This window comes from Panthera uncia, chromosome F1 (genome assembly GCF_023721935.1).
Source record: "Panthera uncia isolate 11264 chromosome F1, Puncia_PCG_1.0, whole genome shotgun sequence".
Lineage (NCBI taxonomy): Eukaryota > Metazoa > Chordata > Mammalia > Carnivora > Felidae > Panthera > Panthera uncia.
Window position 1 is genome coordinate 62944946 of NC_064813.1, and position 23326 is coordinate 62968271.

The following is a 23326-nucleotide window of genomic DNA, read 5'->3' on the forward strand; positions in this document are numbered from 1 at the left end:
GCTAATTCTTTCCTCTCTCCTCCCTGTGCCCCAGGCCATGATGGTGGCATGATTGTGTTTAAACTGGAACGGGAAAGGCCAGCCTACGCTGTTCACGGCAATATGCTACATTACGTCAAGGACCGATTCTTACGTCAGTTGGATTTCAACAGCTCCAAAGACGTAGCGGTGATGCAGCTGCGGAGGTAAATCAGACACGTTTCCTCCCGCCGGACCCTCTGATCTGTCACCAACGCTGCGATACCCACAAATAGAATTCTGTTCTTTTGATGACATTTTGGGTCTCCTCTCCTGTCGCAGATCGAGTCTCCACTGGGGAAGCTGCTCAGTTTAAACCCCAGGAGCATGGTGGGCAAGGAGGAGGCCATGAAGAGAAGGGCAGTTTCTCTGATTAGAATGCTAGTGAGCCTGTGCACAGGACATCACTACTGCCACAGTCGGCCGGGTTTCTTGCGAACCAGAGAAAGTTTCCTGGTAGAGTGGCCCGACTTGGTGACAGGCCTTTTTGCCTGTGTTTGGCATTTCTGGGACTTTGCTTTGCTTTCCAGCAAAACGCATACAACTCTAAACTAGAATATACGTCTCTGGAAGCTCTTCACTCTGAAGATGTGATCAGCTCTGGGATGTCTGGCAAAAAAACTGGCCTTTCGGAGGGCCAGCTGCATCAGCATGCTGAAACATTGATGGTGGCAGGCTCTGGCACGAGGCTTTGATAACCACCCTCCAGCATTACTACAATAAAAAGATGGGTTTATGTGAACACTCCAAGGGACGGGACAAATTAGCCAGAGACGGAGCCCATCACGTTGCTCTGTGGTGTCCCCTGCAGTTATGTGTAGGAATTTGTCCCCAAGAAGACCCAGTCCCGCTCACTGCAGCGAGTGCTGACCCTACGTTCCGTTGAAAAATCGGACCTGTACCAGGGTTTGCCTTTTTTAAACTGTTTGTCAAAGCTGAGCTAGGGGAGTCCTAGCCTTGAAAGAAGGAAGAGAGTAGATGGAATGTTTATTTTTATTCCTGATTATGAAAGTGACGAGTTATATGTGTAAAGATTGGGTAAGTAGGAGGTGTGGGAGTCATGCCTTTCTTCCTTCCGTCCTTACTCCCCTTCCTCATTTTCTCTTTTTCCATGTACATCCCTAGTGGTTCCAAGTTCCCGGTGTTCAATATGTCGTACAATCCAGCAGAAAATGCAGTCCTGTTGTGTACGGTATGTGACCCCTGCTGTCCTCCTAGGATCTTCCCGTTTTCCGTAGGTCTCTTTCTCATGCCCTTAGGAAAACCGTAGTGGCCGTGTAGAAGCTCTGTAGTGGTCATTTTGAGAGAGCTAACACAGTAAGCAGCCTCAAACCGGGTCAGCTCCAGTTACCATAAGCATGTTAGGGGTTTGTGAACTTACATCTTCACTAAGGCTGGCAATTTCTACACGTAACGCAGCCTCAAGATGAATGACCCGACTCGAGAACGCTTGTCTTGATTCCTTCACGGGGGCAAAAATAGAAGAGCTGACCTGGAGGAGGGGTGCCTTTCAGTGAAGTTGCCTTCAGGGTCAGCAAGTAGCCCCCGTACTTCTTGCCGTGGAATTTGGGGGAAAGAGAGGAATGACGTTCTAGTTTGAGTGCCCTGTTTGCCAAGTTAAAAAGAACGAAAACTTGTCTTTCCCCGTATGACTTCTAGTGTGTCTGATCCCGTTCTTTGTTCAGTATCTAAGAGTCTTAGCATTTTTTCCCCGGGAGTTGTGTTTACTGTCGTCTTTGATTTTTTTTTCCCCTTGAACAAACTTTTAAGCTGATGAGTATACTTAGATAGAGCACCAGAATACTGGGGATTTAGTTTATTAACGTGTGGAGTCAAGAGCAGTCCTTGCTGCCTTTCAAATAATACCTGCATAAACCTTTGGAGGATACAAAAAATATGAAGTGACACGAATTCCGAGTTCTTTGGAGACGAGTCTGAGAACTGCTAGCTGTAGACACGTCCCCCTGTCCCTGTGGGTGACAGGTGAGAAAGGGATGGCTACAGATCATCGTGTGACGGCGCGGTTTCCTCTGTCAGAATAAACTGCCGTCTTGGGTTCCTGTCACCATCTGATTCCTGTTTCCTCTACAGAGAGCCAGCAACTTGGAGAATAGCACCTATGACCTGTACACCATCCCCAAGGACGCGGATTCCCAGAATCCCGACGGTAGGCGCCCCCTGTGTCTGCCCGGCTTTGCGCACAGCTCTCCTCCGCTGCGCTGTCGCGCCTCTTCGAGTTTTTCACGTTCCCCCCCCCAGGCCACGGTCACATCACTCGTGTCTGTTGGCAGGTGCTGCTGACAGTTGCATCAGAGGCGACCATGGTGTGAAATATTCATGTTCCTCCTCCATTTTATTACTCCAGCTAGATATATATATTTTATAATTTGGTTATTAGAAACTCTCCATTTTCCCTTTCAGCACAGCATGTTATCCTAGTTTATTGTCAGCCGATATGACTTTCACCCTGGTAGTTTCATTTATTTAAGAATGTGGTTCCAATCTTGCAATGTCTCATCCTGGGACTGGGGATTTATGCTCTCCCATCCACATCCAGATCCGATTTGCTTCCTTTGCATGTCAAAGAAATGAGGCTGCTAACAGCCCCACACCCCGCCAGGGATCCCAGGATCCAGCTGAGACCCCTGTCTACCTCGTCCATCACCGCCAGCCCTTGTCGCTGTCCTTCCTGTTAGGATTTGCCGACAGCCTTCCAGAATGGAGGTGTCTCACTTAGGCTCTTTTCAGTCCACTTCCTCCCGTTGCTTTATAGAGGCTTTCTTGGGTCCTCACCTTACTGGCACACTTCTATGATATTTTAGACTCCGTGAGCAGATTGCGAGAAGTAATTTTGCCAGCTCTGGCCCTTTTGCAGGTGCCACTCACCGCGTCATGATTGTTTGCTAATACGGTTCACTCTTTTTTGAAAGCGTGGTCTTGGTGAAAGGACAGGGAACTTGTGTGTCTTTGGTATCCATAACCAGTCTCCCCTATAAGTTAAACAGTTGAGCCATTTCTGATCAAATTGTGATTGTGCCCCTCCCTACCCACCTCCTTGTTCTTTTTCCCCACGCATTCACGATTATTTCTTAGTTTTGCTTTGTTACCACTTAGGTTTTATCTTCTCCATTTTTCAAAGGAGGTAATAATTGGCAAAGGTGGAAAGGTGCAGCCGGGTGCTAGGCAGCAGAGAGGAAGAGAAAGACCAAAAGCTTGAATAATGTGGCTCCCCAGCCCCTGGAAAACGGGGGTGTCGGTCATGATTAGAATTGCCTGTCACCACAGGTGCCAGAGGGGCACAAAGCGAGGCTGGCCAGCACGTTTTGTCCACTTCGCCGCCGATGGGCTCGCATATGGGTGTTTCGACGCATCCTTCTGCGCACGACCCTTGAAGTTTCCCCGAGGGTGGAGTGCCCATTCGGAGTCGTAGTCAGCCAGTGAGGTGTTTGGGAACCGAGGAACATTTCGTAACTTTCTTCAGGGTGATGCGAGTGAGTGACATTTATGGAGCAAGGCTTGGTGCTAAATACTGCCCGGCACCGAGCTCATCTGCCTGTCAAGATTCAGTTGGGAGCGCTCTGCCCCACCCTGCTCTACCGGGGGTCTGCATTTGCATGTTAAAAGCAGCAGAGCAGCTGCGTCCTGGGGAGGGGGCTCTGTCTCCACTCCAGCTTGTTGAGATAGGAGGTCCTGGACACTGACAGGCTGCTTGCCGCGCCACAGCTTGGCCAGCGAGGCCCCGCTCGTTAGCTCGATGGAGTGTGCTGTCTCCCAAGATGGGCGGTCCCTGTGCCAGTACCCGGTGTTGGCTGACAGGCAGCCACTTGGCCTGGAGAGAAGAGGCTTGGCAGGGTGCAGGTTGGAGTTTGGAGAGGACTGGTGGGGAAAAGTCACTGACGATAGCCTCCGGTTACAGCTGAATTAGTCAGGAAGCAGCTGAACCGGCAAAGCGGGCGTGGCAGCCAGCAAGACGGGCAGCTCCGTGGCGCCGACTCCGTCACCTGCCAGTGGCTCGTCACCTGCCAGTGGCTCGCCACACGCTTCCCACCCTTTGGTTTTGTTCTCAGCTCCCGAAGGGAAACGATCCTCAGGCCTGACGGCCGTTTGGGTTGCTCGAAACCGGTTTGCTGTCCTGGATCGGATGCATTCGGTGAGTTAGGGCAGAAAGGGGAAACTGATTTGGGAAGTGTGGGGGCAGTGGTGTATTGCATGAAGAAAGAGCATGTTCTCTTTCTCCTCTCCCCTGGGGAGCTGTGATCATCGTGCAGATACCACAGTCCCCTTGGGAGACAAAGAGCCTTAAAATTGACTCGATTGGCTTGATGGTCACTGTGGATCTGGGTTTGAGAACAAGGGTAAAGTCACTGTTGACAAAACAGAAGCCCAAAAATGTCAAATTTGAAAGCGGTGGTCTGGGTGAGGAGTAATTCCTTTTTTATCCTAACTACCCTCATTGGTACTTGAAGTGGAAGTGATCCTGAGCGAGAGAAACAAAGATCTCAAGAAAATATGTAAGCCCCAGCCCAGAAGTACCGTTCTCGCTCTGATCGATGGAGGAATTCGGGGGTTAGTTGGACTTCTCAGGGTATTTCAGTTGAGGGAAGAAACAGAAGCTGTCAGGGCCTCCAGAGAGGGTCTTGGTTAGGGTGGTCTGCCAAAATGGTGACCGGCCCGGACAGAAAACACCCGAACTTGGTTTATTTTATTTATTATTATTATTTTTTTTTTTGAAAGAGTAGATTTAACGTTTATTTATCTTGAGAGACAGAGAGAGAGTGCATGCGCGTGCACAAGCAGGGGAGGGGAAGAGAGAAGGAGAAACAGAATCCCAAGCAGGCTCCGTACCTTCAGCGTAGAGCCTGATGCGAGGCTTGAACTCACGAACTGTGAGATCGTGACCTGAGCCGAGATCAAGGGTCAGACGCTTAACCAACTGTGCCACCCAGGCGCCCCCTAACTTGGTTTATTGAAACCAAGGGACAGTTGCTGAGGCGTGTTGTCAGCTGTCATCATCTTATGAGCACACATTTCCGATAACCCCACTTGTGATAATTATTTCAGCTTCTGATCAAGAATCTGAAGAATGAGATCACCAAAAAGGTACAGGTGCCCAACTGCGATGAGATCTTTTATGCTGGCACAGGAAACCTCCTGCTCCGAGATGCAGAATCCATCACGCTCTTTGACGTACAACAGAAGCGGTAACATGTCAGGTGCCCCTAAGCAGACAGGCATGTAGTGGATGGGAGTGGACGTCTGTAGTGGGAGCTCTTCCCCCAGGAAGTTCGCCTCAGGCTTGACCACTTCTGTGTGTAACTCCGAGACTCTTTCTTGCCACTTTTCCCCTCTGTGATCACTGTCCATCCTGTCCGTACCCACTAGCGTTACAGTGAGGGCCTTATTTATCTGTTTTTGGAGCACTTACCTGAACAAAGAATGCTGTCGGCACTTAGAATCACGGGCACGTAGGGATGAGTGGCATCCTGTGCTTAAAGGAGCTTATAGTCCTCTGGTGAGATCAGACGTACACAAATCCCTGAGGGACAGGGAGTTGACGGCTGGGGGGGTGGGTGCGGGGGGAGCCTACAGTGTGAGCCGAAGTGTTTCCGTCACTCAGCTACAATACAGGGACTGTTTATTTGGTATTATTTTTTATTTTTTTAAATATATATTTTTTAGCGTTTATCTCTGAATGAGAGAGAGACAAAAGGCGAGCAGGGGAAGGGCAGAGACACACACACACACACCCACACACCCACACACACACACCCACCCACACACACACACACACACACACACACAGAATCCGAAGCAGGCAGGCTTCAGGCTCTGAGCGGTCAGCCCAGAGCCTGACAGGGGGCTCGAGCTCACAAACTATGAGATCGTGACCTGAGCCGAAGTTGGACGCTTAACCGACTGAGCCACCCACGCGCCCCTAGTTGGTATTATTTTAAGAAATTAGGGTTTAATTTGGTGATGAAAAGGATGTAGGTCGTAACCTGGGACTTTGGAGTCAGGTCCACTCACGTTCGCCTTTCTCTGTCCCAGGACTCTGGCATCTGTGAAGATTTCCAAGGTGAAATACGTTATCTGGTCAGCAGACATGTCCCATGTAGCACTACTGGCCAAGCATGGTGAGTCTCCCTTATACCCACCCTGATGTAGACACCAGTCCTGCGCTCCCATCCCTGCCAGCCTGCTTCACTCACCCTGTCCAGCAGAGTACTCATGCCCTTTGCCTCTTACAGCCATCGTGATCTGTAACCGCAAACTGGAGGCTCTGTGTAACATTCACGAGAACATTCGCGTCAAGAGTGGGGCCTGGGATGAGAGTGGGGTATTTATCTATACCACAAGCAACCACATCAAATATGCCGTCACCACTGGGTAAGTGAATTCTCTGATACACAGAGTGGGAGAAGGTAGCTTCTTAAAATCACTGTCCTGTCTCAAGGGATGTAACTGAAGTCCTCCTTGAACTTTTCTTCGTGGAAAATCTTTGGCGCATATGTGCTGGGCACAGCTGAACATTCTTTTTCAAGTCTTTAAAAAATCGTGACGTATGACTTGAATAAAGAAAAATGCGGAGTATATACGTAGAGAATGGCAAATCGTCATATAATGAACGTTCCTGCCACCCAAGTCAGGAAACAGAAGAGTGCTGGCCTCCAGAGGCCTCTTGCCACCATGTGGTTGTTAATCACAACCGCCTCCGTTTCCCACCCAAAGATAACATTATTCTGACTTTTATGGTAATTTCGTCCAAGCTTTTCTTTGTAATTTTACCACCCAGTATGTCTTCAAGTGATGTTTTAATTTTGCCTGGTTTGAACTGCATGTAAATCATCCTGAGTATGTTATTTGCGTATTTTGCTTATTTTGCTCTTATTTCGCTCCATGTTTTGTTTGTAAGATGTACATACCTACGTTACAGCTCTAATTTACTTGTCTTCGTTGTTGTATAATATTCTGTGAACATACCACAGTTTATCCGCTCTGCTCTACAGGGATATTTGAGTTATTTCTAGGGTTTTGCTACTGTGATAAAGTGTCCTCTGCGTTCTGGTGCATACACACACAACATTTCTCTGGAGTGTCCGGAACCAAATTGCTGGATCGTAGAGTGTGCGTCTCTTCACATTCACTAGGTAATGTGAAACTGCTTTCCAAAGTGGCTGTACCGATTTGCACGGCCATCAGCATCGTATCAAAGCTTCCTCGCTTGTCATCCTGGCCAACACTTGGCTTTGTCAGACTTCTTTTGTCTTTATGGTGGATCCGCGATGGCATCTCACTGTCATTTAGCTTTGCCACTCTCTGATTCCTAATGAGAGTGAGCAGCTTTTCAGTTGACCACCCCTCAGGGTTCCCTTTTCTGTGAATTTTGTTCAGGACTTTTATCTGTTTTTGTTTAATGGGTTATCTATCCTGGTTACTTTAGGAGTTTTTCATATATTTGAGCGTCAGTCCTTTGTCTGGGCTACATGTTACAAATCTTAATGCCTCCTTCCATTGCGTAGTTTGTCTTCTGATTCTTTTCATGATATCCTATCCTTTGATGAATAGATGTTGTTATGTTAATATAGTTGAATTTATGACTCTTACCTATTGTGGATATTGGGTTTTGTATCTTATTTGAGAAACCTTTATTGACTCCAAGGCTATAAAGGCATTCTTTTGTATCCTCTTGTAGAAACTTTTTGTTGTTTTTTTGTCTACCTTGGGCGGGAGGTGGAGAGAGCATGAGTGGGGGGGGGGGGGCATATAGAGAAGGAGAGAGAATTCTAAGCAGGCTCAGTGTGGAGCTCCATGCTGAGCCAGGCATGGGGCTTGATCTCACAACCATGAGATCATGACCTAAGCCAAAATCAAGAATTAGACGCTTAACCAACTGAGCCATCCAGATACCAGACACCCCTTTTATATTGTGTTGTAAGAACTTTATACTTTTTTTCGTTTTCTTTTCCCCTTTTTTTTAAAGTTTATTAATTTGTTGTGAGAGAGCACGAGAGCACACAAGTAGGGGAGGAACAGAGAGAGAGAGAGAGCGAGAGAGAGAGAGAGAGAGAGAGAGAGAGAAATTGATTGAGAATCTGAAGCAGGCTCCACACTGTCAGCTCAGAGCCCGAGGTGGGGCTTGAGCTCATGAACCATGAGATCATGACCTGCGCCACCCAGGCACCCCTATACTTTTGTTTTTCATACCTAGGGCTGTGATCTTCCTAAAGTTGATATTTGTGTGTGGTGTGAGGGGCTGTGAGGGGGCTCAGTTTCAGGCTCAGCTGTCCCAACATCATTTGAACAGACCAGCCTTTCCCCCTAGTTCTGCAGTGCCTTCCTTGTCACACGTAAATCATGTTTACAGAAATGCAAGGACCTGTTTTCTGGGGTCTGTGCTTTAGGGGTCTTCCCACATGCTAGAGCAGATTCTCAGATCTTTCCTACTTTTATTTTTCTTTTAAGTTATAGGCTATTTTCTAATTAATTTTGCCTTGAAAGGGCAAGTTTTCAAAACGTTTTTGCCTTAAAGTATAAGTTTTAGAATCAGCTTGTGAAATTCCATGCGAAATAAAACAAACAAAAAGCCCTATTGTGATTTCAGTTGGGATTGCATTGAGGGCGTTTATCGTTTTGGACGTAATTGACATCTTCGCAATATTAAATTTCCTGGTCTGTGAACATGGTGTAGTAACTCTTCATTTATTTAGGTCTTTTGTGGGGCGCCTGGGTGGCTCAGTTGGTTGTGTCAAACTTTTGATTTTGGCTCAGTACTGATTCAAGGGTCGTGAGATCAAGCCCCATATCAGGCTCCACGCTGAGTATGGAGGCTACTTGAGAATTTCTCTCCCCCTTTGCCCCTCTTCCCTGCCTTAGCACTCTTCTCCCTCTAAAAAAAAATTATCGGGTCACTGGGGTGGCTTAGTTGGTTAAGCATCCACTTTTTTTTTTTTTTTTTAATTTATTTTGAGAGAAAGAGAGCGACACAGAAAGAATCCCAAGCACGCTCCATGCTGCCAGCACAGAGCCCAATGCAGGACTCCAACTCTTAAATTTGGCTCAAATCATGATCTCACGGGTTCGTGAGGTCAAGCCCCGCATCTGGCACCTCACACTGACAGTGTGGAGACTGCTTGGAATTCTCTCTCTCTCCCTCTCTCTCTATCCTTCCTGCACACACTCTCTTTCAAAATAAATAAACTTAAAAAAAAATTTTTTTTTAATTTATTTAGGTCTTCCGGAACATCTTTCAGTAAAGTTTTTAGAATTTTCTCCATAGAGATCTTGGATTTCTTTAGTTAGATTATTTTAGGCACTTGGCAGTTTTCAGCGCTATTTGTAAATGGATGGATATGGGGCGCCTGGGTGGCTCACTCGGTTGAGCGTCTGACTTCAGCTTAGGTCATGATCTCACACGATTCGCGCGTTCGAGCCCCGTGTCAGGCTCTGTGCTGACAGCTCAGAGCCTGGAACCTGCTTTAGATTCTGTGTCTCCCTCTCTCTCTGCCCCTCCCCTGTTTGTGCTCGCTCGTTCGCTCGCTCTCTCAAAAAATAAACATTAAAAAATTTAATGGAAACTATCCATTTAAAATTTAACCTTCTGGGGCGCCCGGGTGGCTCAGTCGGTTAAGCGGCTGACTTCAGCTCAGGTCATGATCTCGCAGTCCGTGAGTTCGAGCCCCGCATCGGGCTCTGTGCTGACAGCTCAGAGCCTGGAACGTGTTTCAGATTCTGTGTCTCCCTCTCTCTCTGCCCCTCCCTGTTTGTGCTCGCTTGCTTGCTCGCTCTCTCAAAAAATAAACATTAAAAAAATTTAGTGGAAACTATCCATTCAAAAATTTAACTTTCTAAGTTCTGATGATATTTAGAAATATAATTAAGTTTCTAAATTGATTTCAGAGATCTTATTAGACTTTGATTTCTAGTAATTTGCCTTATTTTTGTAAGTAATCATAGCATCTGTGGGTAATTGACCGTTTGTTTCTTCTTTTCCAGTACTTATACTTTCTTGTATTTTCCTTGTCTTGCTGCACTGACCAGGATCTCCAACATAGTGTCGAATACACATGATGAAAGTAGACTTTTTCGTCTTGGTCCCAATTTAAAGGGCAAGCTTTCAGTGTATTGGCATTACCTAAGCTTGCTGTAGATTTCTTTAGAGATAGCTTCTACTTATTAAGGGATGTCTGTCCTGTATCTCAGATAAATACTGAATTTTATTACATAAAATTTTTTTTACTGCGTATACTGAGGTAGTCCTAGGATTTTTCTCCTTTTGTTGATTAGTGTAGTGAATTAAATTGATTTTTTAAAAATACGAGACCAACATTGTATTCTTGATACAGATCTAACTTGGTTATGATGTTTTACCCTTTCCTGATACTGCTAGTTTTAGTTTGCTAATATTTTGTTTTGGGTTTTTGCATCCACGTATATATATAAACGAGATTGGTCTACGACTTCCCTTTTTCTTTCTGTCTTTGCCAGGTTTTGGTATTGAGGTTGTGCAAATTTCATAAAATAAGGAAAATAATATACCTTCTTCTGTTCTCTTAGTGAGTTTGTAATAAGATTGGGTTTAATTCTTCCTGGAATATTGGGTAGAATTTGCCAGTGAAGTCATCCAGTGAAGCCCCCATCCTAGGACTTTCTTTTATAGGAGGATTTTTTGTGACTCAGTTTCAGTTTATCTTGTGTAACAGTTATAGGACTGTCGGGGTTTTCTATTTGTTTTTAGTCAGTTTGGGTAAATTTTACTTTTCTTGGAATTTGCTCATTTAAAAAAGTTTACGCCCACCCTCATCCTGCAGGAGCTCTAAGAATATCCCCTTTTTCATTCCTATTTTGGCCATTTTGTCTTTTCTTCTTAATTAGAGTCACAAAAGGTTTATTTTTTATTTTTTATTTTTTTTTAATATGTAATTTATTGTCACATTGCCTAACACACAGTATATAAAATGTGCTCTTGGTTTTGGGGGTAGGTTCCCACGGTTCATCGCTTACATATAACACTTAGGGCTCATCCCAACAAGGGCCCTCCTCGATGTCCATCCCCCGTTTTTCCCTCTCCCACTGCCTCCCCCATCAACCCTCAGTTCGTTCTCTGTATTTAAGAGCCTCTTACGGTTTGCCTCCCTCCCTCTCTGTTTGTAACTATTTTTTTTCCCCTTCCCCTCCCCCATGGTCTTCTGTTAAGTTTCTCAGGTTCCACATATGAGTGAAAACATATGATATCTATCTTTCTCTGCCTGACTTATTTCACTTAGCATAATACCCTCCAGTTCCATCCAAGTTGCTACAAATGGCAGGATTTCATTCTTTCTCATTGCCAAGTAGTATAAACCACATCTTCTCTATGACTCATAAGAGGTTTATGAATTTTATTTAGCTTTTGCCTTTCTTGAACTTCCGTATTTTGTTTCTTTTTTCTATTTCTTAATTTTATGATTGGCTTCTTTTTTCGAAGTATACTCTGGTTTAACTTGTAAAGGAACAAATTTTTGAGTTGCTGGCTTATTTTTATTGTATTTATTAATTTTCCAATGTATTTGTATAGAGCTCATTAGTTTTCAGCGTTTCTTCTAATGCAGTATGTGCACTTAACGCCCTAGATTATACATTTTTAATTTGCGTTCAGTTTAAAATTATTTTTGCCTTTTACCGTTTCTCGTGTGTGTCAGACTTCACATCTCCCTCTCTTCCACTTCCACCTGTAGCTGCCGGGAGAGACTTCAGCTGCCCCTAGTGGCCCAGTGATTGTACGTCAGAACTTAAGATTTAACTTTCAGGCCTGATTCCTGCAGCCGTGTCTGTTAGCTCCCAGAGTAATAGCTTATGAGGAAAGATCAGACCATCTGCCCTATCTTTTCCCGCATCATACAGAAGAATAAAAGCAGTAAACGTGGCATTTAGCTCTGCTCTCTTTTGAACCACTTCCTGTCTATACCGCTGTGCAAATGGCACTTGGCAGAAGAGCAGCGAGAAGATCCAAAGTCGTGTCCTAGGCTTGCTCCATGTCCTCCCAGGCTAGATTTTCCCCCTCGCTCGCTGAAGGTTGAATCCGCTGACTCCTGTTTGCAGGGACTACGGGATCATCCGAACTCTGGATTTACCCATCTATGTCACGCGGGTGAAGGGCAACAATGTGTATTGCCTGGATAGGGAGTGTCGTCCTCGGGTGCTCACCATTGATCCCACGGAGTTCAAGTTCAAGCTGGCCCTGATCAACAGAAAATATGATGAGGTACGAAACGAGAGGGCCCCCTAGGGGTGCGAGAGGGCAGCACTGCTTTCTCCCCGAGTCATGTGTCCTTCCTGCCCTGCCGCACCCCACACGTCTAGGTGCTGCACATGGTGAGAAATGCGAAACTAGTTGGCCAGTCTATCATCGCTTACCTCCAGAAGAAGGGCTACCCTGAGGTGGCCTTGCATTTCGTCAAGGACGAGAAAACTCGCTTTAGCCTGGCACTGGAGTGTGGGAACATCGAGGTGAGGGGGACGGGGTCCTGAGCCCCGCGTCGTCACAGAGAACGTGAGAGGGTGCGGGCTGCGGTGTGAGGGCATATTCCGGGCTTGCCTCTTCAGCGGGGAGGATGGAGTCTGAGGTGGTCCGGTCGTCAGATGGAGCTGTCTTCCTGTTGCGGCTTGCCCGTCTCTGCTACTTGCTGCCTCTGCTTCCGCCACGGCAATGCTACCGTCCTCACTGTCCGTTACTCTGAATCCAGTAGCCTCTAGCGTAGGAGCAACACGGCAGGGACTCTGCAAGTTCTCATTTCCTTCACCTTTTACTTGCCGATTGGCTGCTCAGATGAACAGGGCCTTAGGAAGTATTGGGACCTAGATGTACAGGCATTATTTTTAAATGGGGAGGTGGCTTAGGTACGTTGACTCTCTGGTTCTGAACTCCCTTATTACTTCTTATCTTTTCTAAAGCCCCCGGAGATCTTTAGACCTAGCAGGTGGAAAATAAGGTAGCTAAGCAAGAATTGACCCCGTGGAGTCAGCAACTGCTAGGAGATGATTTTGTTTGTCAGAGTAAATTTCTGAGGAGGAGGATGTGCGATGGGATTCTTCTCTCCGTGGAGCCAAAGGGATCCTGTTTGGGGATAGGATTTTCAGTAGAATTAGACTGAATGGTAGGCGTGATTGCAAGTGTAGAGAGTCTGTGGGAGATTTATGCAGAGGCGGATACTTCGACCATGGTCCCTGGTTTTGAGTCAAGGTACCCGCCAACCTGTGACCTCTGACCCTGGGGGTTCTTTAGATTGCTCTGGAAGCAGCCAAAGCACTGGATGACAAGAACTGCTGGGAAAAGCTGGGAGAAGTGGCCTTGCTACAGGGGAACCACCAGATTGTGGAAATGTGTTATCAACGCACCAAAAACTTCGACAAACTTTCTTTCTTGTACCTTATCACTGGCAACCTGGAGAAACTTCGCAAGATGATGAAGATTGGTGAGCCCCAGAAGCTAAGGGTGGGGAGTGGGGGCCTTGAGGGAAGGTGAAGGCAGGTAGAGGGGAGGAGAGAGGGAACTTCGGAAAGAAGACCTAACCTGGTGTCTTACTGACTTGATGCAGCTGAGATCCGAAAGGACATGAGCGGCCATTATCAGAATGCACTCTACCTGGGTGACGTGTCTGAGCGGGTGCGGATCCTGAAGAACTGTGGGCAGAGTAAGTAAGCATGCGGGACTCACCAGCTCCTTTGCGGCTTAGAAAGTATTTTCTCTTCGTGGTGAGTTACCCACGTATAGTGGTGAGGTATTTCCCTTTGTTGTGCATTTTTCCAGAACAGACAGCATGCTCCTACCATGCTCAGAAGGCATGCTTCAGGGCCAAAGGGAGGTACAGCCAGAATATTCAGTCTGTCCAAGCACTCTTAGGAAAACAGTTAATAGTCAGGAGGAACTAGGAGGTTAGGAGGTTTTAAAAGGTCCTGAAGCAGATACTCTAGTAAATATAGTTGGTTAGAGGTTGTTAGAGTTTTTTGTTTTGTTTTGTTTTTTTTTTACTTCAAGTCTGGAGGTTTTACTCATTCACTTAATTTGTTATAGTCGTGTTTTTTCAAGTTTATTTATTGATTTTGAGAGAGAGAGCACGTGCGTGCGTGCGAGTGGGGAAGGGCAGAGAGAGGGGGAGAGATTGAGAATCCCAAGCAGGCTGTGTGCTGTTAGTGTGGAGTCCAGCGTGGGGCTTGAACCCCTGAACTGAGATCAGGACCTGAGCTGAAACCAAGAGTCGGACGTTCAGCTGACTGAGCCACAGCCACCCAGGTGCCCTCTTATTTACTTGTTTATATATTCTCAAAGGGAATTTTCTGAGAACCCACTATGTACCAAGCACAGTGCTAGCATTTGAGATACGCCAGGAAACAAGGAAGATGTGATTTGGATGACGGTGCTAAGGAGTGAAGGGGTCAGACTCCGCATATCTTGCGCGGGTGGAAACAATGTGATCTGTTGAAGGGCTGGATGTGGGATGTGAGGATTGGAGTCAGGGACGATTCCCAGGTTCTTGTCAGCATCGATGCTAGAGCTTAAGGGTAAGCGAGTACATCAGTCACTTGCTGCCGTGTGGCCAATTACCCTAGAGTTGAGCAGCTTAGAGCAACAAATGCACGTTACCTCAGTTTACAGCGTGGCTTAGCTGGGTACCTCTGGCTCACTGTGTGTCAGGAGTCTGCATCAGGGTAGGGTGTTGGCCAAGACTGCGGATGTCTCCGGCTCAAGTGGGGAGGATCCCTTCCCACGCTCCCTGCATGGCTGCAGGCAGTCCTCCGGTCCTTGCGGGCTGATGGCTGGGAAATGTCAACCTTCTGCCACACAGGCGTCTCCATAGGGCAGTTTGCGACACGGCAGCTGGCTTCCCTCAGAGCAGGCAATGGCATCCAGGTGGAGGCCCCGCTCTTTGTATCCCAATCTTGGAAGTGGTATTCCGTGGCTTCTGCCACGTCCTGTTTGTTGGAAGCAAGTTAAGTCCATTCCACGGTTTAGGGGAGGGGATGGTGCACAGGCTTGAATACCAGGAGGCAGAGACCGCCGGGGGACATCTTGGACCCTCTACCACAAAGTCTGTTTTCTCTACAGAGTCCCTGGCCTATCTCACAGCTGCTACTCATGGCTTAGATGAAGAAGCCGAGAGCCTGAAGGAGACATTTGACCCAGAGAAGGAGACAGTAAGTTTTTATTTACGTGAGCGTCTGATTACAGAATTAACTCTGAGGTCGGGGGACAGTTTAAACCCACAAGTGTCACTCTCCCATCTGGTTAGCAGGGGAGGCAGAGGAATAAATGAGGTCAAAGGAGGCTCTGTAAACTTCCCCACATGATTCCTGAGAGCTGTTTGCTTTTAACCATCTGCCTTTCAGATCCCAGACATTGACCCTAATGCCAAGCTGCTCCAGCCGCCTGCACCTATCATGCCATTGGATACCAATTGGCCGTTACTGACTGTATCCAAAGGCTTCTTTGAAGGCTCCATTGCCGGCAAGGGTAAGTGCCCCCCCCCCCCTCCTATAGTGTTTTTGTTGTCGTGTGTTTGTGTTGTGAAGAGCTGTCCTCCAGAGCACCCTCAGCTCTGGAGCAGTGACACGCCAGTCTGAGCTGTGGTACGTTTTTTTGGTTTTTTTAATGTTTGTTTATTTTTGAGGGAGGGAGGGACGGAGAGAGAGAGAGAGAGAGAGAGAGAGAGAGAGAGAGAGAGCGAGCATGCAAGGGAAGGGCAGAGAGAGAGGGAGACAGAGAATCCCAGGCAGGCTCCGTGCTATCAGCGCAGAGCCTGACTTGGGGCTGGAACTCAGCAACTGTGAGATCGTTACCTGAGCTGAAATCAAGAGTCGGATGCTTTTAACCCACTGAGTCGCCCAGGCGCCCTGTGTTTATGTATATATGTATGTATGTATTAATAAATAGATCGATGTATGTATGGATTAATAAATAGAGAGAGAGGCAGGCTCCATACCCAGTGTGGAACCCAATGTGGGGCTTGAACTCACAACCCCAAGACCAAGACCTGAGCTTAACCGACTAAGCCACCTAGACATCCCATGTTTTAAAAATTAAATAAGAGTATATGAGATGATTAGAATTTGGAAAATAGGGGGAGAAAAGAGAGCTGTCTTAGTCCAGGCCTCGGGCAGCCACTGTGACCACGTGGGTGCGTTTCCTCAGGTTTTAGCGTCTGTGTGGTCAGTCCTGTTCAGTATCTCATCATTCGTGAGGGACAGTGTTAAGGCACCGAAGCAGCAATCTCAGATTCTGTCCCGTGGGCGTTTGCAGATGTGTGCTACCACCGTCCCCCACTCCCACCCTTACCTGCGCCTGTTGTTTTGGAGATGTCTGCTGGCTTATTTTTCCTGGCGGACAGCCTAGATGGACCCCAGGGCATTTTGTGCCCAGCCCCGCCCTCTCCTCCGTCTCTGACCTACCCTGTGTCCCCGTGCCCTGCACACGCTGGAGTGGCAGTAACTTAGAGATCTCGGCAGGAGACTCCAGGAGTTGCTAAGTAAAAAACGGTTCAGGGGGTGGTGTTTGGTGTCAGCAAGGCCGGTTGTTCCCATCTCTCTTCTACTTCCTCTCTTTTTGAAACCTGCTGCAAGGTAGCATAGCGTCTGTACTACAGAAGTAAATAATAAAAATACTAAGTGGACAGAGGCTTGGCATCTGCTTTTGTAAGGACGCAGCTTGCTTGCAGAAGAGGCCGGATCTCAGACTTGCCTGGCTATAACCAGCTCCTTTGTGTTCTTCTGTCTGTAGGCAAGGGAGGAGCCCTGGCTGCTGATATTGACATTGACACCGTTGGTACCGAAGGCTGGGGAGAGGATGCGGAGCTGCAGCTGGATGAAGGTGAGAGTTCTTCTGGGGGTCTCCTGGCAGGATGGGTGGCCTGGGGTGGGGGGACGGGTGGGGGCTGGGCCGTGGGGCGGTTCTGCAGGCTTCCAGACCGCGGAACCGACAAGGATCCCAGCTTTGGGCTTTCTTCATGCTAAAATTCCGTCACTGCAAATCCGCTTTGAGCCTGGATTTTCCTTACAGATGGGTTTGTGGAGGCTACGGATGGCCTGGGGGATGACGCTCTTGGCAGGGGACAGGAAGAAGGAGGCGGCTGGGATGTGGAAGAGGACCTGGAGCTCCCTCCTGAGCTGGTGTGTGGGGTTCTCGCCCCGGGGAGGCTCCCTCTGGGTCTCCCTGTGAAAGCCGGTGGCCATACTGCCCCCCACCCGTCCCGAGGCCCCCAGAAGGGAGGGGGTGTAGATCCTCCCGACCTGATGCTTATCTCCCATCAGCCGGTCAGGCTGCAGCAACAGCAGCTTATGAAAAGGCAGCAAGCTTTGTCGTCCGAATTGGAGCTTTTGGTTTATCGTTTTGTTACTGGTGAAGCTGCCCCTGTTTGGAGGGTCTTCTCCCACTAGTGCCCCCCGCCCCTTCCTCCCCGGTCGAGGCTGGGAGCAAGGTCAAGGACTGTGTTTAGACTTATCAGAACAAAGTGCTTGAATAGCTTATGGATGACTGATGTTTTTTCTCTTAGGATGTACCCCCTGGGGCAGCCGGGGGTGCTGACGACGGGTTCTTTGTGCCTCCCACCAAGGGAACCAGCCCAACTCAGGTGAGCAGGGAAGCGCCACCCTGCGGGCATGAATGTTTCTGAGCTGGCTCTGCTGGACTCGTGTGTAAAGAACGTGGCTACTCTTCTGCTCTAGGTACAGGGGAGGGTACTTTGGGAAGAGAAGGGGCTGTGTTTCAGTTGGCTTGGGTTTTCTATTTCTTGTTAGATCTGGTGCAATAACTCTCAGCTTCCAGTCGATCACATCCTGGCAGGCTCTTTTGAAACAGCCATGCGGGTAAGTCTTAGAGTAACGTTGGCTCTTGCGGAGTGTTTCTCGCCCGGGGTCCCCAGGGAGACGGTTGACTCCTCTTAACCAAATGGAAATTAACCTATGCACGAGGGCAGAGGCGTGCATTTATCGTGGAAACCCCGGTCTTGCCTAGGGAAGGTAGCCTCCTAAGGCCTTCTTCTACCGGGTGGATCTTTCCAGCCATCTCCCACCCATTTATAGTCTGCTTTCTGGCTCACATCAGTAAGTTAGCGCCCCCTCAGGAGCGGGTATGTTACAATATGTTACGATAGCAACAGCAGTAACTCCAGTAACTACAAATGCAACAACCGCTAACATTGACATACTGTGTGGCAGGCACTATCCTGAATGCTTTATAGGTATTACTAAACGAGGTAGGCCCTATAATTAAGTATAATTTACTGATGAGGAAACAAGTACAGAGAAGTTAAGTACCTTGCCCAAGGTTAGCTAGTTTTGCAGTGGCAAGGTCCCAATTTTTATATTTCTTTCCTCTTGTATTCTAGCTCCTTCACGACCAGGTGGGGGTGACCCAGTTTGGTCCCTACAAGCAACTGTTCCTACAGACCTACGCCCGAGGCCGCACCACCTATCAGGCTCTGCCCTGCCTGCCCTCCATGTATGGCTACCCTAATCGCAATTGGTAAGGCCCCTTGCTCCTGGCTTCTGTGTCTTCCACGTGGGGTGGATATTTCAGATGATAGCCTGAGGGACAGTTAATGGTCGTCCCAGAGGGGAGGTTTCCTAGTAGGAAGGAACTTGGGCTCGACACTCTGTGAGGTTTGGTTTATACATCCGCGTCCAGTTCCCCCACCTGTTTCCCCTTTGAGTCTAGCGGATTCCGGGTTATCCCTTTTTCTTCCTACTTTTCCAAACTTCCAGGAAGGATGCGGGGCTGAAGAATGGCGTGCCAGCCGTGGGCCTGAGGCTCAATGACCTCATTCAGCGGCTACAGCTATGCTACCAGCTCACCACAGTTGGCAAGTTCGAGGAGGCCGTGGAAAAATTCCGTGCCATTTTACTCAGTGTGCCCCTCCTCGTCGTGGACAATAAGCAGGAGATTGCGGAGGTAGGAGGGGGTAGCCCACCTAGCCCCGGGCACCCTCACGGTCTTGCCTCTGTGCCGTGACCTTGCTTTGCCCCTCTCTCAAGGCCCAGCAGCTTATCACCATTTGCCGTGAGTACATCGTGGGCCTGTCCATGGAGATAGAAAGAAAGAAGCTGCCCAAAGAGACTCTGGAACAGCAGAAGCGCATCTGCGAGGTACGATCTCTCTGGGCCTCTGCACGGTGCAGAGAGGTCCGCCCCTTCAGCCTCCATTAGGTCTGAATTCTTAAAGTCCAAACCCACATTTCAGTCTGGGGAGTAAGAGAAGTTTGGGCCTACTTCCCTGAGGAGAGGGTGTGTTTTTCTCCGCTTCTTCATTCCATTAGTCCTTCACACCCCGGGGGCAGAAGATCGCTCTGCCTCGTAGTCAGCCCCGTTTTCGTTTGCTTTGTGTTGTGTTTACTGCGTGGGCCGCAGCCTATAAATGACCTATGTCTGCTGTACCATCAGCCTGGCATGTGTCCCCCTCTCCGTCCACCAGATGGCAGCCTATTTCACCCACTCCAACCTGCAGCCTGTGCACATGATCCTGGTGCTGCGCACGGCCCTCAACCTCTTCTTCAAGCTCAAGAACTTTAAGACGGCTGCCACCTTTGCTCGGCGCCTGTTGGAACTTGGGCCCAAGCCAGAGGTGGCTCAACAGGTAGATGGGAACTCCTTCCTCAGGCATAAAGGGACCAGACCGGCTCTCACATGGAGGGAGTAGAAGCCAAGGCCTTTGCCTCTAAAAACAAAGCACTGATTAACAACATTCAACAGAAGGAGGCAACCGAATGCCGTCTTCTCTTTACTTAGTGGCAAGGGTGCTTCCTTTTGTTCTTGGAAAGCGAACTCGTAACTCCTTCAGACAAGGCACAGGTGTAGAGTGACCTGCCACCTAGAAGAGCTCCGCCTTCCCGTCCCTGAGCTCTGCTACCCATTCCCACCGCTGCTAACCTCCGCACACAGGTCCCGTTACTTGGGGTCTCTGAAGGCATTCCTCCTGGGCGGTGCAAGCCAGTTTTAACCCTTTGAGTCCTGGCTCTGATAATCTCCAGGCTTGGTGGAAGACTGTGGGTCTAGATCCGTGGAACCACTGATACCGAGAAGGGGAGATCCTGATGCAGCAGGAGTGGTGGTTGTTGTGACCCCTTCACGTGTGTCCTGTACGAAAGGACATACTCGTTCACTCGGTACAATGGCATCTCGAGTCAAGGAAGTTACTGAACCGTGGTGAGTTGTGACGTGCAGCTTTCAGTCCTCTTAAATAAAATACTCCTTCCCTCCCTTAGACCCGCAAAATTCTGTCTGCGTGTGAGAAGAACCCCACAGACGCCTGCCAGCTCAGCTACGACATGCACAACCCCTTTGACATCTGTGCTGCGTCTTACCGGCCCATCTACCGTGGGAAGCCAGTGGAGAAATGTCCACTCAGTGGGGCCTGCTATTCCCCTGAGTTCAAGGGTCAAGTCTGCAAGGTCACTACAGTAAGTACTGTCCTCTAGAAAGACATCCAGGATCTGGAGGGAAGAGGAAAGAAAGAGAAAATAGAAAGAAGCGTGTTGGTTCTTTTTTTCTTCCGTTTTTGCCTCTAGCTCCTTGAGACAGTGATACTAAAGAAAACTAGAGCTTCTCCCCACTGCTGTTTACTGAGCAGTAACAGATCTTAACCACATACTCTGCTGTACTCACTGAGGAGTGGAGGGAGTAAGCTTTCTGGGCTGTGCACCCTCGCAGATTCTCTAACTTTTCCCTGTTTCCTTTTCCACAGGTGACAGAGATTGGCAAAGATGTCATCGGTTTAAGGATCAGTCCTCTGCAGTTCCGCTGAGGCTCCCTCTGGTGCGTGCAGGGTCAAACACCGTATTTTCCTCTAGAGAACCAATCTCTATATCCTAACTTCTTTCTTCCTCAGCTGCCCTTCAAATTATCGACATTGAGCTGTCCTGCCCTAAAACTTAATGTCCCTTTCTCCTCTTCTATGGTTAATCAAAATGTCTAGACCTCTCTGTCGTCTTGTCGAGGTGACTACAGTTGTGGTGATCTCCTTCCCAGCTTAGATCGCTCAAGGAACAGATGAAAGTTCCGTGATGAAACTTTGCCTACTGCATTCCTTCAGTGTTTATCTTTTCCCTCCCCATCACCTTTGTATCTTTCTTTTGGATGGAAGCCGGATGTGATAAATAAGGCCGTAACTTTTACTCAGCCACAGCAGACTCTAAGCCATCCCCCCCCACGCCGTTTTCCTTGGGCATGTGAACTCCCAGGCACGTACCCTGTGTGTGCCCAGGAACTCAAAAGTCTGAGAAGAAACTGGTTTCCCAAGAATGCACATCACTTTTCTTTGGTTTGTTCTTTATAGCCATTGTTCTTGTGTTTGTTTCTCACACTTAATAAAGTAAATTTCTATGACAATTTTGTGGCTCCATTTGTTTCCTGGACACTCTCACGTTCCTACTTTATGTAGCTGCCCCACCAAACCAGGTGTCTTTTTCTTCTTCTTTTTTTTTTACGTAGAGAGAGTGAGACAGAGAATCTGAAGTAGGCTCCAGGTTCCACGTTGTCAGTGCAGAGCCCGACCCAGGGCTTGAACCCACAAACCGTGAGGTTGTGACCTGAGCCGAAGTTGGACGCTCAACGGACTGACCCACCCAGGCACCCCGATATCTTTTTTTTAATTACAAAAGTAATAAACACCCACTGTCTTTTTAAAAAATACATTTTTTTCATAGGATATATTAAACTGTGAGAACATAGCAAGTAGCTCCCCTGTTCCGTTACTGACAGCAACCTTTCCCCTTTTGCTAGTTATAGCCAGTACTTACTGAGCACCTACCGGGTACTTCTCACTGTTCTAGACGTTTTACAGGTAATACACATGTTACAGCGGTTACATTGGCAATACAGGGTTTTGCTTGTCGTGTGCTAAGACTACATTGGGTAGATTGGCATGTTGTGTTTTTGATTACAGTTTGTACTTTTCATTTTAAACTCCGTTTCAGGGGCGCCTGGGTGGCTCAGTTGGTTAAGCATCCGGCTTCAGCTCAGGTCGTGATCTCACGGTTTGTGGGTTCGAACCCCACGTTGGGCTGATAGCTCAGAGCCCGGAGCCTGCTTTGGACTCCGTGTCTCCCCCTCTCTCTGTCCCTTCCCCACTCTCACTCTGTTTCTCTCTCAAAAATAAGCATTTTAAAAATGCTGTAAAATAAGGTTTGGCAACAACTTTCACTATACATTAGGCAGGAGGTGAATAAATATGGAAAGGAGGTGCTAGGAGTATCACACTAGTAAGGATAGAAAAGCAGAAGCAAGTTTAAGAGATGATGCAAAGGACAAATCATGTTTCAACTCCATCGTAGTTCTCTCCAGTTACCTGCAGTATTTTTCTTTTTTTTTTTTTTTTTACCTCCAGTATTTTTCTTATTACCTTGTTTATATTAACATAATAGTATAAAGCCAGGCGAAATACCTATAATATGTGCTTGATATAACTATAGTCCTATTGGAGACATACATGTAAGTGGGTTGGAGTTAAATGAGAAAGCCTGGAATAACAGGTGTTGGGGAGAAAGCGGTTAATCAGAGAAGGATTAGGTTATAGAAGTTTAGAATTGAAAAGAACTTTAATCTGAGGCCTAGAGTGATAAAGGGTTTTGAACAAAAGTACTTAGTTACGGGGGCGCCTGGGTGGCTCAGTCGGTTCAGCGGCCGACTTCGGCTCAGGTCATGATCGCGCGGTCCGTGAGTTCGAGCCCCGCGTCAGGCTCTGTGCTGACAGCTCAGAGCCTGGAGCCTGCTTCAGATTCTGTGTCTCCCTCTCTCTCTGACCCTCCCCCGTTCATGCTCTGTCTTTCTCCGTCTCAAAAGTAAATAAATGTTAAAAAAAAAAAAAAAAGTACTTAGTTACGGAATTGGGACTGGGACTTAAGTCTTCTGACTTTCAGTTCAGAATGTTTTCTCCTCACTCACCACTTGTGTCTGGAAGAACACAGTACGGTTTGCACAGGTATGATTTACAAACCCTGTGCCCTATCTGTGCCGGAAAGAGTACCTAATCTGGTACCCGACACGGTACTCAAGTGTGCGTTTAGGAAGCTAAGGACGGAAGCCATGAAGTGACTTCATTTAGTTTAGTGTTGTTTTGTTTTTAATGTTTACTTTCGAGAGAAAATGTGAGTGGGGGAGGGGCGGAAAGAGGGGACTCTGCCGCTGACGGCAGGAGTCCCATGCGGGGCTTGAACTCATGAACTGTGAGCCAAACTGGGCCAAACTCAGACGCTCAAACGGCTGAGCCACCCGAGCGCCCTTAAGTGACTTCACTCAGATGTGATTTCTCCCTTTTAAGCTTTATAGCGCTTGACCCTTCTGTGAA

The 23326-nt window shown here is 47.9% G+C and overlaps 1 protein-coding gene across 2 annotated transcripts in view; it reads left to right on the forward strand.

Moving 5' to 3' along the window:
* COPA (COPI coat complex subunit alpha) overlaps nt 1–21369 on the forward strand; it is a 45737-nt gene extending 24368 nt beyond the window's left edge. Inside the window, exons 11-33 of one of the 2 annotated variants that reach the window (XM_049634691.1) lie at nt 35–185; nt 1144–1210; nt 2110–2185; nt 4086–4168; nt 5080–5219; nt 6067–6152; nt 6267–6405; nt 12097–12259; nt 12358–12504; nt 13280–13469; nt 13593–13688; nt 15101–15189; nt 15382–15505; nt 16769–16858; nt 17048–17157; nt 17541–17618; nt 17785–17853; nt 18375–18511; nt 18751–18937; nt 19021–19131; nt 19457–19618; nt 20247–20441; nt 20726–21369. In XM_049634691.1, coding sequence (XP_049490648.1) covers nt 35–185; nt 1144–1210; nt 2110–2185; nt 4086–4168; nt 5080–5219; nt 6067–6152; nt 6267–6405; nt 12097–12259; nt 12358–12504; nt 13280–13469; nt 13593–13688; nt 15101–15189; nt 15382–15505; nt 16769–16858; nt 17048–17157; nt 17541–17618; nt 17785–17853; nt 18375–18511; nt 18751–18937; nt 19021–19131; nt 19457–19618; nt 20247–20441; nt 20726–20785 — 2750 coding nt within the window. In that variant the 3' untranslated portion in view covers nt 20786–21369. Of the gene's footprint in view, nt 1–34; nt 186–1143; nt 1211–2109; nt 2186–4085; nt 4169–5079; nt 5220–6066; nt 6153–6266; nt 6406–12096; nt 12260–12357; nt 12505–13279; nt 13470–13592; nt 13689–15100; nt 15190–15381; nt 15506–16768; nt 16859–17047; nt 17158–17540; nt 17619–17784; nt 17854–18374; nt 18512–18750; nt 18938–19020; nt 19132–19425; nt 19619–20246; nt 20442–20725 lie in introns of those variants that run through there. The other variant, XR_007458885.1, reaches the window with a different exon arrangement.
* Nucleotides 21370–23326: the final 1957 nt, after the last annotated feature.